Raw genomic sequence first — 17,809 nt, forward strand, 5'->3', positions numbered from 1 at the left:
CACGGCCGTCCCTTACGTGTACTCCATGTCCTGACACCGCCTGGTGGCCTGCACCACCTCCTCCTCCTCCTGCCAGATGTGGGCCTCCAGCGAGCTCTCGCCATAGCTGCCGTTCCTTGAGTGGTTGACAATCGTGGTGTCCCTGGCAACACAGGACACACACACAGACTGATGTCAGTCAGTTCTCTCCCTAAACCCCTAGAACGGAGCTAGTATCTAAGGAAAATAAAATCCCAAATTCCAAATTCCCTGCCCCTTCTACCAACGACCCCGAATCATAAGTGACATGGTGCGTGCTGAATGCGGACACTGTACACTCTCAGGTTTAAGGGCCAGTGTCTACTAACGTGGGGACACTGGATAGTATCATGTCAGTTAGCATGTCCTTGCGTGTGCTCTTTCACTCCTTTCTTACTTTCTCAATCAGAGTTCAGGTTTTATTCTGTTTCTCCCCCATTTAGGAGCTATCTCAGTATTTTACAGGAAATGGGGACTCAGGAAATCCCTGAAACAGAGACTGCTCCTCCTGGACAGCAAGGCTCCGGCTGGAGTCCCCTCCACGCTTGCATTCGGCTCGCTTCTCCCGTGAGCCCCTGCCTAGGATTCAGGTCCGTTCAGCGCAACAACTGTGCTGGGCAGCAGGACACAAAAATGAAGAAGACACACCCCGTGTCCCGGGAAAGTCCAGCCGAGGGGGTGGATGAGGGGAGGGACAGACAGAGGGAGGCTGCAAAGCAGTGCAGCTGGCAGCAGATGCCTGGCTGAAAACAACCGGTCAAAGGGGACTGCTCTCCTGTCACTGGTTCTGTCAATATAATTACTCCTCACGGGGCTTCCCCGGTGCCTCAGACAGTAAAGAATCTGCCTGCGATGCACGAGACCCGGGTCTGATCCCTGGGTCAGGAAGATCCCCCGGAGGAGGGCATGGCAACCCACCCCAGTGTTCTTGCCTGGAGAATTCCACGGACAGAGGAGCCTGGCGGACACAGTCCATGGGGTCACAAAGAGTCGGACACAACCAACACTTTCTCTTTCAATGGTGATTAGTAAAGATAAGATAATTGTGTCATCTAAGTCAGGGGTCCTTAACCTTTTCGGCACTCGGGACCAGTTTCATGGAAGACGATTTGTCCACAGGGGTGGGGTGGAGTGGGAGAGGGTGGATGGCTCAGGCAATGATGTGAGTGATGGGAAGTGACAGATGAAGCTTCAGTCGCTCGGTCGGTCGGTCGCTCCTAACAGGCCACGGTACTGGTTCTCGGCCTGGGGGTTGGGGACCCCTGAATTCTAAGAGATCTAAGCATGTCTGAGGCTGAAAGGCACAATCTTAAACTAGGAAGTGAATCTTTAGTAAGAAGGGATGCAGCTTCACATCCCTGTAGCTTCACATTACAGTGTTAAAATCTTAAAGCTCTTTTCTAGAACACCTAAAAGTAGCAAAAAGGGGGGCCTTCTTGCATGTATGCAGGAGGGAGTGTTTCATCATGCCCAGACCTGGGTGAAGCACATTATCCCAGGTATCTCATGTAGCTCTCTCAGGAACTTGGGCAGTAAGCATTATTATCCTCATTTTACAGATGAACAAATGAGTGAGTTTGGAAGAGCACCCAGTTAGTGAAGGCAGATGGATTCAAATTCAGATATCTCTGACTCCAAAGTCCATGCTCAAAAAAAAAAAAAAACAAAAAACAAAGTCCATGCTCTTAACCACTTCACACTCCTGAGTGTCCCGTGTCTTTATGAAGAGGCCTCAGCAAAGGTACACGAATGATAAGATAAACCAACAAAAAGGGCACACGGGAGAATGCGGCCAAGTGCAAACTGACTAAAACAAATCAGAATTGCCTAACAGCACAGGGAGCCAGCAGAGCGCTTTACACATATTGACCCAATTATAAATTCACTCCATGGTGCTCAAAACTCATCAATACAGGGAATTAGAGCCAGAAACATTTTCAACTGATTTATTTTTAGAGAATTTACTGGAAATAGATTAAAAAAATTCATATTTATACTATCAAGAACAGGAGGTACAATTAGATGAATACAACTTAGAAAGTACACACACACAACTCTCAACAAAATATTACATTGCTTTGAAATGTTTAAAAAGTTTCAAAACTTCCCCACCCACACAAAACAGCCTAGCCTCTCAGACTTGTGATCACTGGTGCCAAAAATGCATCAAGATGGCAAAATCACACTGCCTATAAACATGAAGTATGCAGCAGTGGCTGCAAAGTCACTAAGTTAATGGCTGGGAATAGTCATTTTTGCCAGTTCTTACATAGCCATTTAGCATCTCAGCAATAAGAGCTCAGAATTTTGACCTTTCTAAAAAGTTCTTCATTTTCCTTTCCTCCCTTTTTGTTAACAGCAAAGCCATGCTAAACTATAGAGGTTTTCTTTGAAAAGAACAGTAAGATAGGAGTTACAAATACGACCTCCTCTGAACTGATTTTTCCTAAGACTGGGGGAAGCAGTGGTCAGTAGAAGGGAGGGAAGTTTCCCACAGAATTATTAGATGCTCAGTAATCACATGTAGAAGCAAAAAAAAGGGGAAGGGAGGGACGGTGGAAAGAGTCCCCATCCACCTACGAATCCATCCATCCGGGACTTTAAACAGAGCTAAGGAAGAGAGCAACAAGGCTGGGTAAATCCCACGGGATTATTGTCTGACAGCAAGAGGCGTTTCCCCTGCTCGAAGGACGACAGACGGCCAAGGCTGGGGCTCACATGGTGGGCTGGGGCTGATTGTGGGCTCTGGCTGGTTCATCTCACAACACTCCTCCACCCCCGTCCTGTGCCCTCCGAGCAATCTCATGCCCCAGACCTGTTCCATTCCCTACTTCTGACTTTACTTTCCAGTCCCATTTGTCTCCAGAACCCCTCTTTTTTTTTTTTTTTTCTTTTGATTGCTGTTTAGTTGCTAAGTCCTGTCCAACTCTTTCACAATACCATGGACTAGAGCCTACCAGGCTCTTCTGTCCACGGGATTTCCCAGGTAGGGATACTGGAGTGGGTTGGCATTTCTTTCTCCAGGGGATCTTCCTGACCCAGTGATCAAACCTGAGTTTCCTGCATTGACAGGTGGATTCTGAGCCATCAGTGAAGCCCTCCTGGGGATTCCAAGTGTGCATCTAATGTGATAAATCAAGAGTTGAGACAACAATGACCCATAACAGCCTTGGGTCATTCTTCCAAGGCAGCGCTATTGGGGTTTCGGTGTCCTCAGCCAGGGGAATACAGTCTGCTTCCTTGCACATCACCAGTCAATAACTGTAATTTCCATTTCATAAATTAGGTAATTTCTGAGTAAAGTAAGTGATGCTCAGAAAGGCCTTGTGCAGTCTCACACCTAGAGTAGGCAAAAAGCAGGCAGTGAGAGCCGTGACTGGCAGAACGCACAGCCTTGCAGGTCAGCGCAGCGAAAGTGCATGCAGGTGAGACAGAAGGGCTGAAAATGGATGTCCTGCCTGCCCACTTGGTGTTCCTTCCATCAAAACTCATGCAGAGAGACAACTCCCAGGGCAGCCACTGACAGGCAGATGTTAGACTAAACTGGCAAACAAGGCCACATCTCACCATGCAACTTTATGATGGGCTGTTCTCTGCCTCGGGATCCAGAGGTGATTTAGATATTAGCTCAGAAAACAAAGAGCTGAAGATAAAAACATTTTAGTTATGTCAAAAATCAAGAAATGTTTCCAAGGGTTTCACCAGTGTCACTCACACATTTCAAGGGCTGGCCTGAGGCTGCAACTTCCTCCAGGGCTGGAGCTGCAACTCACTAAGAGATTGATATGTATCCTGAATGCCTAGTTCTACTCCCAAAGACACACTCAGAGGGGACGCTGTGGGCTGGTTTCCCTCACAGCACAGACATACAGAATCAACACTTGAGCACTAATAAAGGATCCCCAAATAGTCACTTTCCACTTGGGTCTGCAGGTGCAAGTGTGCTGAGCGCCCAGAGGAGGCATCTGTGCCCATGTGGGTAGCACTGGTCTCTGAGTTCCTGGAGGTGCCACGGGGGCATTCAGCTAGCAATTCTCTACCTGGGTAATGAACATGACAGCCCACGCTCAGCTCATAAAGTATCTCCCCCGAACCACAGAACCACAAGGGACCTTCTCTACCTCATTCGAGAAGAAATCACACAGCCCAAGAAGTGGAGGGCTGACTAACAACAGCGTTCGCTTCTCCTGCCTGGTTCACAACCTACCATCCCCAATGGTGCAACAACAACCCTTATTTAGTCCAGTTTTATGGATGCTCCTTCAAAATCTGAGGCTCTCTGCTAAATATGCTGACTCAAATTTTTGGTAAATTCTAGACAACTCTGAATTCAATGCCCAACATAACTTATGGGCAGAAAGGAGGGTGGTGAGAATCCAGACTAGTAGAGCAGACAGCCTTGCAGGCCAGTGCAGCAGAAGTGCATGCAGGCGAGGTGCAGCAATTGAGGGAAACGACCTGCTCATTCAGACAAGGGTAGAAGCTAAGAATTATCATGTGAATTATCGAGCATTTTGACCTAATTTTTAGAGAAAGAGTAAGGCTGTGCACCCACAACAAAGGAAATAAAGCAAGAGAGGTAGTAACTGATAGCCACGGAAAACCATTTCAAACCAAGTGAAATCAGGCTTTAAGCTCAACAAATTTCAATTTGACGGGTGGGCCCACCACTTACTACCACTGTGTCTCTCTAAGCCCCAATTCTTCACCTGCAAAATGAGAATAATAATAGTCCTCACTCTCAGGGCTGTTATGAGGATTGCATGTTCTTGTCTGGCCCATGAAACATACCCACTGTTAAAAAAGAGCATAAAGTATATGATAAAGTAATGATGCTTTTTCAGTATCATTCTTCAAAGACCTCATAGTACTCTGCTGAACTGATGGACTTTAAAGTACTGAATGACTCCCACTTGCTGGGCTCTACTCTGTTTTAAATGTATTGATGTTTTCAACCACAATGAGATGAACGCCCTTGGACCTGGGTCTTCAGGCACTTATACAATGATTTCCCTGAGAAATGCTGAGAACCAGAATTGTGGAACCAAAGCAGAGGTGGTGGTGTTCAATTGCTAAATCGTGTCCAGCTCTTTGTGACCCCATTTGTCCTCATCAGGCACGCTTCCCTGTCCATCACCAACTCCTGGAGTTTACTCAAACTCATGTCCACTGAGTCAATGATGCCATCCAACCATCTCATCCTCTGTCGACCCCTCCTCCTCCTGCCCTCAATCTTTCCCAGCATCAGGGTCTTTTCCAGTGAGTCCTCCAAAGAAGAGGGATAGATTACCGAATTCATTCTCCAGAAATCTTACACCACACCTTGCTCTCCACCTAGCAGTACAGCCACTTTGCAATTATTTTTAACCGGTCCCACTCCCTGGGATGCACCCGTGAACCCCTCAGGACACCCTGCGCTTCTTTCCACTGTGTTTTCCGAGCCTCACCTCTCGGCGGCGGCGGTGGCCGCGGCACTCATGGCGAAGTGGCGGATGGCGCTCTCCTCCACGTACTTCTGCTCCCATTTGGTCATGTCAGCCTCCAGCGCCAGGATGCGCTCCTCCTTCTCCCTCACGAGTTCCATGAGCGCCGGGGCGTTGTACTCCGGCAGGCTGGCCGGCTGGCTGTTGCCGTGTTTCTGGAGAAGCAGAAGAAATAACACCTCGATGCTGAACCGCGCTGCCAAGGAGACCGCGTGTGGGCAGAGCTCCCCCGGCGAGCGGTTCACGCAGGTCCTGCGGCGCGTTTCACACGCATCCACACGCCCTTGCCTCCTCTCCAGCACAGATGACCCTAACGGGTGGATCTCCACACCAGTCAACCGCTATGTCCGGTTCCTCTAGCTCATTTAATTCTCCTGGAACTCTACCAAACGCACAATGTGATCCCAATATTGCAGACGGGAAAACTAAGCTGTTGAGGGAGCTTGAATGCACTGTTCTGTGTCTCTAAGGCCACTCTTAAGCAGGTTCAGGATTTAAATCAGAAGTCTGTCTGGCTACATCCAGCTTCACCTGTCAGGAAGTGCCTTTGTCCAAGGTCTCCCAGTTGATTTATCCCAAGAGTAAGAACTAGAAAGAAGACTGGGCCTCCGGGTCTAGGGCATTTTCTCCAGAGTTCAAGGAAGTGATTCAGCTGTTTGCTTCCCCTGAGGCTGGGAGTCAGAAGGGAGGCCCAGGAAGTGGGAGTGAGGTGCCCCGAGGCAGTGGTTCTCAACCTTTTTGGCACAGGGACTGGTTTCCTGGAAGACAGCCACAGACTGGGGGTGATGATTTTGGAATGATTCAAGCACATTACATTTGTTCATTGTGCACTTTATTTCTCTTATTATTACATCAGCTCCACCTCAGATCATCAGGCATTAGACCCCGGGGCTGCGGACCCCTGCCTTGAGGGCATGCTTGCCCAGCCTCACCACTGTCCGCTGGGAAACAGAAATTAACACCTACCCCACGTGGAAGCCAGGCAATCAAATAGGACAATAACTAGGAAAGCACTTAATACACTTTAAAGGGCTAAACAAAGTGCTACCGGAAAACCTCTGATGCAAGTTAAGCTCATTTCCCAGCCCCTTCTCTCCATCTGGGTCCATAAAAGAGCCGCCTCTCAGTTTCTATCCAAATCCCTTGTGTTGCATCTCAGGCTGGTGACCTGCTCAGGTTAAGAGCTATTTGAGCAAATACATGCATTTCAACACTCAAGTGTTCAGAGATAGCACAATCTAATGGGTAAGTATGTTGGCCAGAAAAACATACGAAGGGTCAGGCAGGCCAGCTTCTGTAGCCCGTTCAGCTATTCACCAGATATTTACTAAGCATGCACTCTGTAAAGGGGATATCACAGGGAACAATGCAGAGAAAATCTCTGCCCTCAATGTATTCACCTGGGAGAAATGTCCTAATTAGCTCCTTGATCTTGAGCTGGTCTCTCAGCTGCCCTGGACCTCATTTGCTCTTCAAGAATATTTCCCCTAGACTCCCCTTGTGGCCCAGTGGGTAGGAATCTGCCTGCCAATGCACGGGACACGGGTTCAATTCCTGGTCCTGGGAGATTCCACATGGCATGAGGCAACTAAGCCAGTGCACCACAACAATTGAGCCTGTGCTCTAGAGCCTGAGAGCCACAGCTACTGACCCCATGTATTACAGTTACTGAAGACCACGTGCCTAGAGCCTGTGCTCCGCAACGAGAAGCCATCCCAACGAGAAGCCCACGCACTGCAACCAAGAGTGGCCTTCACTCATTGCAACTAGAGAAAGTCTGTGCGCTGCAATGAAGATCCAGTGCAACCAAAGCAAAAATTTCAGTACATTTTTAAAAAAAGAATATTTCCCCTTCTCTCTTCTACTTCCTAAGACCACTTGAGCTCTGTTCAAGAAAGAGAAGATTGTGAGTTCTAAAAATTTTAATTTCCCTTCCCTTTTTACCGTTACTCTATTTCACTTTCTCCCAACTTCTAATGATGCTTGAGTACTACACTTTGCCTCCCAAAGTAGAGGGAGATGACTTCTAAAAAAGAATCTGTTCGTGGAGAGCTGCTATTTCCTGCTGGTCCTAGCGTCTTGACCTATCTTCCTCTTCCCTCTTCTCAGTCCAGCCACATTTGTCACTTTTTATTTCAGTGGCATTGGAAAAGTTGGAGCAATCTGGGCACCAAAGATGCCTGCCCTGGGCGATCAAACGACTCTGAAGGAAATGATGAGAAAAAACAGCAATGACAGTTATTCTTCCTTCATCAGTTGCCAAGTGTCAATCACTGTAAGGATTTTGTGCAGATTCTCTTATTTGTAGTTACAAGAATATGGTAAGTATAATTTATGTCCCCCATTTTAGAGACAAGGAAGTGAAGGCTCAGACAGACTACTTTTTCAATAGACAAAGGCAGGATTCAGCACTGGTCAGCCTAACCTCAGAGTCCATGGTCTGAACTGATTTACGATTCCGTGCCACTCTGCTCACCTCCAGTCTAACCATCCTTCTGGAAGGTTCCAGGGCACCCTGCAGGAGTAACGGAGCTCCTCTGGGCCTCGGTGTTGTTAGAGGGCTGGGCGGAGAGAGTCAGCAGTGTCTTGGCGTGTGTCTAAAGGCAGAGCCCTTCTGCGGGGTAGTTGATTCAAATGTGCTCTAAGTTGTTCTCTCAATGGTCCTTTCAGAATGACTCTCTATGGGGAAGGTGGGCAGTGTGACCTTATTGCTTTGTTGAAGAGAGAGATGACCGGGAGCTTTATTTCTTTTGTGTAACCTCCGTATGCCTTCTGATGGGGTCAGATAAATACTTCCTTCAGTGGCACTGGGGTGAAGGAGCTGGGTGCAGCGTGGGCTGCCCATATCCTGGGCAGGCAGATGCGTGAGCTCCTCACAGTGAATGAGGTGGAAGCGGATCAGAGTATGAGTTCCTTGGGTGACCCTGCACTCCAGAGTGGATGCTGGTAATCCCTGGTGGGGGTCAACAGAACTGTGATCGCCACACTTCTTCACAGACTCCAGGCAGGAATCGGACCAATCTATATAGTATCTGCCACATGGAACTATTAAAACCCCAAGGTGTTCTGGTGGATTTCTTTGTGACAACACTTTTGCCTTTTCTGGTTATAGAATAACATATGTGAAGTGTTGGTAAGTCGTGTCTGACTCTTTGCGACCCCATGGACTATAGCCTGCCAGGCTTCTCTGTCCATCAATTCTCCAGGCAAGAATACTGGAGTGGGTTGTCATTCCCTTCTCCAGGGGATCTTCCTGACCCAGGGATTGAACCTGGGTCTCCTGCATTGCAGGCAGATTCTTTACTGTCTGAGCCACTAGGGAGTAAGCTCACTGAGAAAATGAAGCATTAAAGGAAAAAAATTTTTTTAAATTGTCTTTTTAATGGGTAGGGAAAAGTAGGGAAACCCTCAAGTTCCTTTCACAACAGAGGAGACGGATTAACACTCTCATTAAAAAAACAACAAAACCCCCCCTGTAATATTAATGTAAAGAAGTGCTGGGCAGTTCTGCTTAAAGATTGTTTCCCCTTTCTCTGGTCTCATGTCAGCCACACACAGCTGGGGTCTGCTATCCCCTCCAAAGACAAGTCCAAACTGTAAGCTGCATAATACTTGAAGAGTCCCAATTCTGAAACTTTCATCCTCCCGGTGTGTGCATGCAAAGCTAAGTCGCTTCAGTCGTGTCCGACTCTTTGCAACCCACTGGACCCACCAGGCTCCTCTGTCCATGGGATTCTCCATGGAAGAATATTGGAGTGGGTTGCCATGCCCTCCTCCAGGGGATATTCCCAACCCAGGGATGGAACCTGCGTCTCTAACGTCTCCTGCATTGGCAGGTGGCTTCTTTACCACTAGCACCACCCAGGAAGCCCTCTGTCCTCCCCAGGTAGCCTAAATCTGGCAGCTGACTTTATGTACAGTGGGAACGTTGTGTTTGCTGGTCTAAGGAAAAAATTGATGTGACTGTGCAAGGGTCTAAGTGTGCATATGGGAACAGGCCTCTGTGGCAATAGAGATATTTCGAAATAATGTTAATTTCACATTTCTTCTGGATATATAACAAGGATAATGGAGTTGAGTCTGGTTTCTTTCTTTTTTTTTTTTTTTAAAGAAAAAGACATCGTGCAAAACTAAATGTTGTTGATAATGTACAGGAAGATATTCTTATACATTTCAGATAAGAAATTGGTACATTTACTTTGTAGAGCAATTTGGCAATATCTAGCGATGTTTAGCATATGCATTCGCTATCCAGAAATTCCATTTTTAGGTATATCCTCTTGGGAAACTCTCACATTCTTTAGCAAGGAGACATGTAAAAAGGCAGCTCATTAGAGTAGTCTATAACAGCAATACCACTGACAAAAATCCCGAGAGTAATCAGTGGGGGAGAGATGGTTGAGAATACTTAGAGGAGAGTCTGGTTTCACGGCACTCAAAATAGAAGATCCAGGGGTAAGTAATTTAACTGTAGGTGTGGGTGGCACACTAACTGGAAAGGAACATTCTTTTTTGCTCTAAGTACTGAGATGTGCCTATTCTGTCAGCCAGGAACTCATAAATACCCACCAGGTGCCGGCACAGTACCGGGCACCAGAGAGCCTACCCTTCAGTTGGGAAGCTTAAGATCTCAATAACTGAGCAACAGAGAACAGCCGAAGGGTGGCCCTGAAATGCTGGGGAATGTGGCACATGTTAGACAGATGGGAAGTCCAGAGACAGACTCACTTCCTCCTAAGAAGCCAAGTTGGTGGGGGCCAGGGTGGGCTCTTGAATTTTCTGGGCAATCTCGCCAACACCTCCATTGCCGGCCAAGTACACATGCGCAGAGGGAGCTGTGTGCGCTGCCACGAGAAAGGGCTGAACTGGCCTGAGCATGTGCTTTCAAGTGTTTTCAAGTGTTTCAACCATAACCATTACGCACTGTCCCCTAGATAATTACATGGAGCCTTGTCTCGCATTTCCCTGGTTCCAAACTTACAGCACACCCTTCACCAGCTGCACAGAGGGTTCGGCCCACAGCGCTGGCTGATGACATGCCAGGAGTCCCTGACCAGCCTGTAAAAGAATCTGGCCCAGCTGGAGGATTTCTGTCCTTGTCGAGGCCCACATGGACCCTGGGCTGGGGTGTTTTCATATGAGCTTCTTCATAGCTGCATTATAGGAACAGCTGTTACCCAGGGAAACAGGGAGCGGCAGAAGGACTAAGCACCTATGGCCAATACTAGCTTTCGGGACTGTCCTGACTCCTTTTGTCCTTGACCTCTGAAAATTCGCTGATGGTCATGTCCGCCTTATCTCACCCCCATTCTAGGTGTCCCCCACCCTGACTCCCACCATATCTACACCCTTGAAGACACTAAGAGCCTTCAGGCTGGCCTTCCTGACTTTGACACCTGATCCTCCAGCCCCTCCTCTGACACCACTGGAGGGCTCCTCCCTTGATCCTACGCGGAGAAGAAAAGAATCCACTTTCCCAACCTGAGCAAACGCCCTCCACAAACTGGCAGTTGCCTCCTGACCAGCCAGCTCCTTGGGCAGGCTCCCCCTGCTGTGCTGGACTCACCGCGTGTCTCACACCTCTCTTCTCTAGGCACTTAATTCCTCTATCCCTGATGCTTCCCGCAGAATGGCCAACAAGCTCATCTCTCCGAGTCCTACTCAAAGTTGTCTTCTGTGAAGCCGTCTATACTTGCATCCCCCTATGCCCAGCCCCCAGGGGTGACCGCTTGCTTTCTCTAAGGACCTCTGTCCCTCCAAGGGACTGGACGGCCGAGAACAGACGCTCTCACTAGCCCTGAGCTCCCAGCGCAGAGCGCAGCCCGCCGGCAGCAGGCGCCGCTCCACGCATGCGCCGCCCCGCCCCGCCCCTCACCTGCTGGGTCCGCAGGGCGTCCAGCTCCCTCTCCAGCCAGGTACGCAGCCGCCGTTCCATCTGCTCGCGCTTCTCACACGCCGACTGCAGCTGGGTCAGGGCCTGCTGCAGCTTCTCGACTTTCTCCACATATGCCTGCTTCTCTCGGAGCTGAGCAGAGTAAAAAGAAGCACGGGATTTAGACAGTGATTCTCGAAGCTGGGGTGGAGGTGAGGGCAGGGGGAGGAGAGAAGGTCAAAGTACCTGGAGATGCTTTCCTTTCCCCACTCCTATACCTAAGCCATGCTGAAACAGAAAAGATTTAGGCCAAGGCCAGCAGTTACACCTAAAACGGCTGGGATGCTCTGAACTGAAGACCCCAAGAGGGCACTGGCTTTCGGTCATTTATACAGCTCTGAGCTCAATCCTTGGTTATTGCTTAGTAATTACAGCTTGTACCGGCATTGGAAATGAGGTTAACAAAGAATTTTTAAGTGTCATGAGTAAATGATTATTCGATAATGTTACCTGAAAAATCTAGAATCAAAAGTTATATACAACATCATCACAACTATGTCTATCATCAATGTATGAAAAAAGGAAATGAAAGCATTAATTGTGTTTACCTGTATAGCAGAATAATAATTTCTCATCTTCTTTACTCTTCTGTATTTTTCAGATTTTCTATAAGTATCAATTACTACTGTAACAGAGATTGTGTCTGTATGTATATATGCATGTGTATCCATTTGTGTATAAACATTTCTTATTATAGATATTTGGAAGTAACTTTCTCCTAAAGATTTCCGAGCCCTTTACGGATGAACAGCTGACAGCCCTGGAGAGAAGGAAGGGCCTAATGAACATGCAAACCATACAATAACTGAGGAGAGGCAGATTAAGGTAAAAATGATTTATGTAAATGTCATGTCAGGTATGGATTTAGAACCATCAATCAACAGCTTCAAATTCTTACCCTCAGAGTTTGTTTTCTCCCAATTAGGTGTCTGGTCCGTGTTCATAAATTCCAGGCACATTTCTAACTTGCTGGGGATTGGTTGGGGCCAAAAATCAGACTGAGGCATTTATCTGATCTGGTCCTGGGTGAGAAGACACCAGATGCTATTTCCTGTCACTCTGCACCTCGGTGTACAGACACTTGGCAGGTGGTTCAGATCCTGAGTTCAACCCGATTGCACTGGCATTGATTAAAGTACTTGCTCCCTGTGAAGGTCGGTGTCTGACTTCAGCAGGCAGTCCTGCCGGGACCAATGCCTGTGTCCTAGCCAAAGCCACTGTGATAAAGAAAGGAGAGGCTTCTGACCTTTTGCAGGGAGTGCAGACAGCAACAGCCTTTTCCACACCTGCTCTTGGGCTCAGTTTTCCTCTGGCTTTTCATTCACTGTGACTTTGGTTGCTTGACGACCTACTGACTGCAGAAAACCCTCATCTGATAGAATATCTTGTGAGTACTGTTCATATACCACTTACCATGTCCTGGATTGTATACTGTTCTGAGTGTGTAGCCCCTAAAATACTAATATAAGTACCACAAGATCTGTCTCCCTGGGGCAGAGTGCGCAGTATGTCCCCAAGGCTTGGGACAGTACCTGCCATCCAGTTCAGTAAATATTTGTTCAATGAATGAATTAATATTAACTCTAACTAACTGCAGGATTCCTGAAGACATGGTTCTCTCTCATTCACCCTTGTAATAATCCTAAGCCCAGCAAGGAGTATGTAATGATGAGGGTGATTAGTCATAACAGTAATTAATCACCCAACATTTTGCAAGCACAGCATGCCAAGCCTTGGGCTTTATATGCAGTATCTCATTTAATCCGCCCAGTGACAGTAGAAGGTAAACTCTTACTATCTCGATTTAACAGATAAGAAAACTGAGGACTGAATAGGTTAGTGATTCACTCAAGGTCACACAGCTGAGTTACCCGTCCTGGGATCAGGATTCTAACTCACGTGGTCTGCCTTTAATGTCCAAGCACTCAAGCATTGTGGAAAGTTACAGTAAGCCCTCAGTGTGAGCCATCTGAACTGAGTTAACACCCTTCTTTCTTTTTTTTTTTTTTTTAACTGTTCCATACCAACCTTCTGTAGATTGGCAAATTATTAATACATTTGATAATTTCTAAAAGCATGTGCTTCCTCACAGTATAATCTTTCAATGTGACACAAAACATTTTTTTATTTTTCTTTTTTTTTTCATTTATTTTTATTAGTTGGAGGCTAATTACTTTACAATATTGTAGTGGTTTTTGCCATACACTGACATGAATCAGCCATGGATTGACATGTGTTCCCCATCCTGAACCCCGCTCCCACCTCCCTCCCCATCCCATCCCTCTGGGTCTTCCCAGTGCACCAGCCCCGAGCACTTGTCTCATGCATCCAGCCTGGGCTGGCGATCTGTTTCACACTTGATGATATACATGTTTCGATGCTATTCTTTCAGATCATCCCACCCTTGCCTTCTCCCATAGAGTCCAAAAGTCTCTTCTATACATCTGTGTCTCTTTTTCTGTCTTGCATATAGGATTATCATTACCATCTTTCTAAATTCCATATATATGCATTAGTATACTGTATTGAACACACTTCTTTAATAAGAACAAGGAGGGATACTGGAAGCCAGACACATGAGTCATTTTGGAGAAGTTATGTACAATCAGTCAAGCAAAGATCTTGTATAAATATAATGACAAGGGAAGATCCATAGTGGCGATTATAAAGAACCTGTCTTCAAGGAGTTCACAACTTTGGCTCTAATAGAAATATTAACAGAAAAAGGTTAAAAAATAATCATTTTTCTTCACTCCACACATGGAGATGGGCCCTTGAGAAATGATCTTAGTTATACTGATAATGCGTCCCAGCCTCCACTGCTCAAAGCAGACCTCCTGTCCTTCAGGGGTTAAGGTCACTTTCTGTAGCAAATGTTTTCCTATTCAATGAGCCGCTTGGTGGTGACAGGGAAAGCTTTGGGGCTGTTGCCTGAGATACTCATGCTAGCATTAAAACTATACATGGGGACATCCCTGGTAGTCCAGTGGTTAAGATGCCACACCTCCACTGCAGGGGGCATGCGTTTGATCCCTGGTTAGGGAACTAAGATCCCACATGACACATGGTGTGGCCAAAAAATGGGGCGGGGGGGGGGGGGGGAATTAAGTATAAGTTGCTAGGAAAAAACTGTACATAATACTTGTGGGGTTTAACAGGATAGGTCTAATGGACAAAACCCTATTGACTTAAATAAAATGGGAAAAAGTGGAAGCAGTGACAGATTTTATTTTCTTGGGCTCCAAAATCACTGCTGACTGCAGCCATGAAATTAAAAGATGCTCGCTCCTTGGAAGGAAAACTATGACAAACCTAGACAGTGTATTAAAAAGCAGAGACATCACTTTGCCAACAAAGGTCTACATAGTCAAAGCTATGGTTTTTCCAGTAGTTATGTAGATGTGAGAGTTGGACCATAAAGAAGGACAAAGAAGTGATGCTTTTGAATTGTGATGCTGCAGAAGACTCTTAAGAATCTCCTGGACTACAAGGAGATCAAACTAGTCAATCCTAAAGGAAATCAACCCTGACTATTCACTGGAAGGACTGATGCTGAAGCTCCAATACTTTGGCCACCTAATGGGAAGAGCCAATGCGCTGGGAAAGACTGATGCTAGGAAAGATTAAGGGCAGGAGGAGAAGGGGGCAGCAGAGGATGAGATGGTTAGACAGCATCACCAACTCAGTGGACAGGAATTTGAGCAAACTCTGGGAGATGGTGGAGGACAGAGGAGCCTGGTGTGTTGCAGTGCACGGAGTTGCAAAGAGTCTGACATGACATGACTGAGCAACTGAAAAACAACTACTACTGACTTAACAATCTTTGCCTTTAACTGCTTCAGGCTTGAAGTTGAAGTTTGCTGAGACACTGGAGTCACTTGGCACCAGGAGATGTTTTTGGAAGGAACAGTTTTTCATTTTCAACAAGAATAAAAGCACTTAGATTAGTAACAATACTGCATGCTGTGTGTCAAGCACCAGCTGTGTTCTGGTGGAGGGTATTTCAGTCATGTGTCTCTCTGACTTCCAGTTCCTGCTCTCCACAGCAGTCTGTTCAGCTCAGCCCCACCACACAGGGGCTTGTGCAGCCGACTCCTCTGTGCTGCGCTATCTACAGCCTGGATCCTGGAACTGGGGCCTCAGGAGTAGCCATTCTCCTTCCCTGGTCAGGCTTAAAGGAAAAGTTCTTCCCTGGTGGCTCAGATGGTAAAGAATCTGCCTGCAAGGTGAGAGGCTGGGGTTCGATCCCTGGATCGGGAAGATCCCCCTGGAGGAGGGCATGGCACTCCAGTATCCACTCCAGTATCCTTGCCTGTAGAATTCCGTGGACAGAGGAGCCTAGTGGGCTACAGTCCTTGGGGTTGCAAAGAGTCAGTCACAACTAAGAGATGAACGCTTTTACTTTCTACTTCTCAAAAGTTCACCTAAAGGCTTGATTTCATCAAAAAAGCACTAAGCCCATAATGCTTGAGCAGCATCAATATTTCCTGGACTGGAGGGGCGGGAAGGGTGGTGGTCATTGCTAACTGAGCCAACTTCTAAAAACCGGAGACAGGTTTGCAGAACACCACTCCTACCCCACCCAGTCAGAAGACTGAGCCTTTTTTATGCACGAGAGAACCCAAAGACACAACACTTGAACTGTTTTCTTAATTGAGTCTCTTTTCTCCACAAGCACCAGTGGTTCCCAGTCCTTCCATTTATTTCCAGCCCCTGGACACCTGCCAGGCAATGGGCGGCAGCCTGGGTTTATCGCTGAGATTGGGCTCTTTGCTGACGGTATTCACCACTGCCTCTCATCTTTTGCCCGACTCTGGGGTGAATCAGCTCTGTTTTCACTCATTTTTATTTGAGAGGTCGCCTACATTGCTCCCCTGGAGTTGGCTCTGGTTAGAGTTGCTGGGTTAGGAAACGGACATGGAGGCCCTTGGGGCTCTGGGCACCACCCCCTGTATCCCCCGATCCTCCCGTGGGCTCACCTCCTCTTCCAGCTTGATGACCCTGGCCTGGGCGTTGCTCAGAGCCTGGTCTAGGATCTCGATGTGTCTCCGGTGGTCCTCACTCGCGGTCCGCACAGCCGCCAACTCCATCTCTAACTTCTCCTTTTCCTTCAGGAATTCCTTGTCTAGGAGGGAGACAGAAACAAAACGAGCTCTATCAGAAAGCACTCCCCGTCTGGGCTCCCCGCCAGTCTACATCTGGCAAGGATTAGGAGTTGAAAAACATGCACAAAGTGGAGGGTGGAATTACTGCTTCTGCTTCTTGTTCATAGGGGTGCTGTGTAAGGCAAGGATTTTCTCAAAAACCACAGTTAACTCTAGATGTATTCCAGGTCACAGCTCCAGAGACAAATAGCACACACAGATCTAGTGAGTCCATATTCTCAGGGGTTCACTTCTGCACAACATTTGCTTTAAGGCTTCAAATTAACCTTGGGCCTATGATTTCCTTTTCGGCTCACAAGTTCTCCCACTTCTAACTTCTAAACCAGTGATGGAAAGGCAGGCAATACTAATGATAACACTAACACTCCCATTCACTGAAAAATAAACCCTGGTCCAGGAGGTTCAGTTTTCGCTCTGAGGCCAGGCAGCAGAGGGGAGCTTCAACCCAGGCCTCCAGTCTGTGGCTGGGTCCTCTTCCACATAACCCAGCCTCACCTTTTCTCTTGGTTCTGCTCAGGAGAGGAAAGATGAAGTGCTCTGGATGTGTGCAAACAGCCTTCCTCTCCTCCGCTGACGCTGTAACTGAGGGTGATCACCATTTCTTTGCAGGTGGCAAGCAAAGGGTGCCTCCCACTTGCCGCTTCCACCTGGCCCTCCCGTAGCCTCATCCACCGTTTGAGAAGCAGACAGGGCCCATTGTGTTATGAGGTCAGTATTATCTACTGAAAACATCTCTCCTGTTACAAAGCAATGCAGACATACCTTGGAGATACTGTGGGTTCTATTCCAGACCACCATAATAAAGCAAGTCACATAAATTTTTTTGGTTTCCCAGTGCATATAAAAGTTATGGGCTCCCCAAATGGCACTATTGGTAAGGAGCCTGCCTGCCCATGCAGGAGATGTGAGAGACGCAGATTTGATCCCTGGGTCCGGAAGATCTTAGATTATACTGTAGTCTACTAAGCACGCAATGGGCTTCCCAGTGGATAAAGAATCCTCCTGCAATGCAGGAGACACAGGTGATGCGGGTTCAATACCTGGGTTGGGAGGATCCCCTGGAGAAGGGCAGGGCAACCCAATCTGGTATTTTTGCCCGGAGAACCCCATGGACAGAAGAGCCTGTCGGGCTAAAGTCCACAGGATCCCAAAGAGTCAGACACAACTGAAGCAGCTGAGAAACAGCACGAGCGTGCAGTAATAGCACTATG

The 17,809-nt window shown here is 47.4% G+C and overlaps 1 protein-coding gene across 5 annotated transcripts in view; it reads right to left on the bottom strand.

The window, feature by feature from the left end:
• The window catches only part of AMOTL1 (angiomotin like 1), a 149,761-nt gene that overhangs the window by 16,387 nt on the left and 115,565 nt on the right, over nucleotides 1–17,809 (bottom strand). For 4 of the 5 annotated variants that reach the window (XM_061143902.1, XM_061143907.1, XM_061143915.1 and 1 more), the window contains exons 7-10: nucleotides 16,413–16,558; nucleotides 11,377–11,526; nucleotides 5,466–5,656; nucleotides 17–142 (exon numbers count right to left, since the gene is read on the bottom strand). In XM_061143902.1, the coding sequence (XP_060999885.1) occupies nucleotides 17–142; nucleotides 5,466–5,656; nucleotides 11,377–11,526; nucleotides 16,413–16,558 (613 nt within the window). The remainder of the gene's footprint in view (nucleotides 1–16; nucleotides 143–5,465; nucleotides 5,657–11,376; nucleotides 11,527–16,412; nucleotides 16,559–17,809) is intronic. The other variant, XM_061143935.1, reaches the window with a different exon arrangement.

Source organism: Dama dama, chromosome 1 (genome assembly GCF_033118175.1).
Source record: "Dama dama isolate Ldn47 chromosome 1, ASM3311817v1, whole genome shotgun sequence".
In the NCBI taxonomy this organism is placed as follows: domain Eukaryota; kingdom Metazoa; phylum Chordata; class Mammalia; order Artiodactyla; family Cervidae; genus Dama; species Dama dama.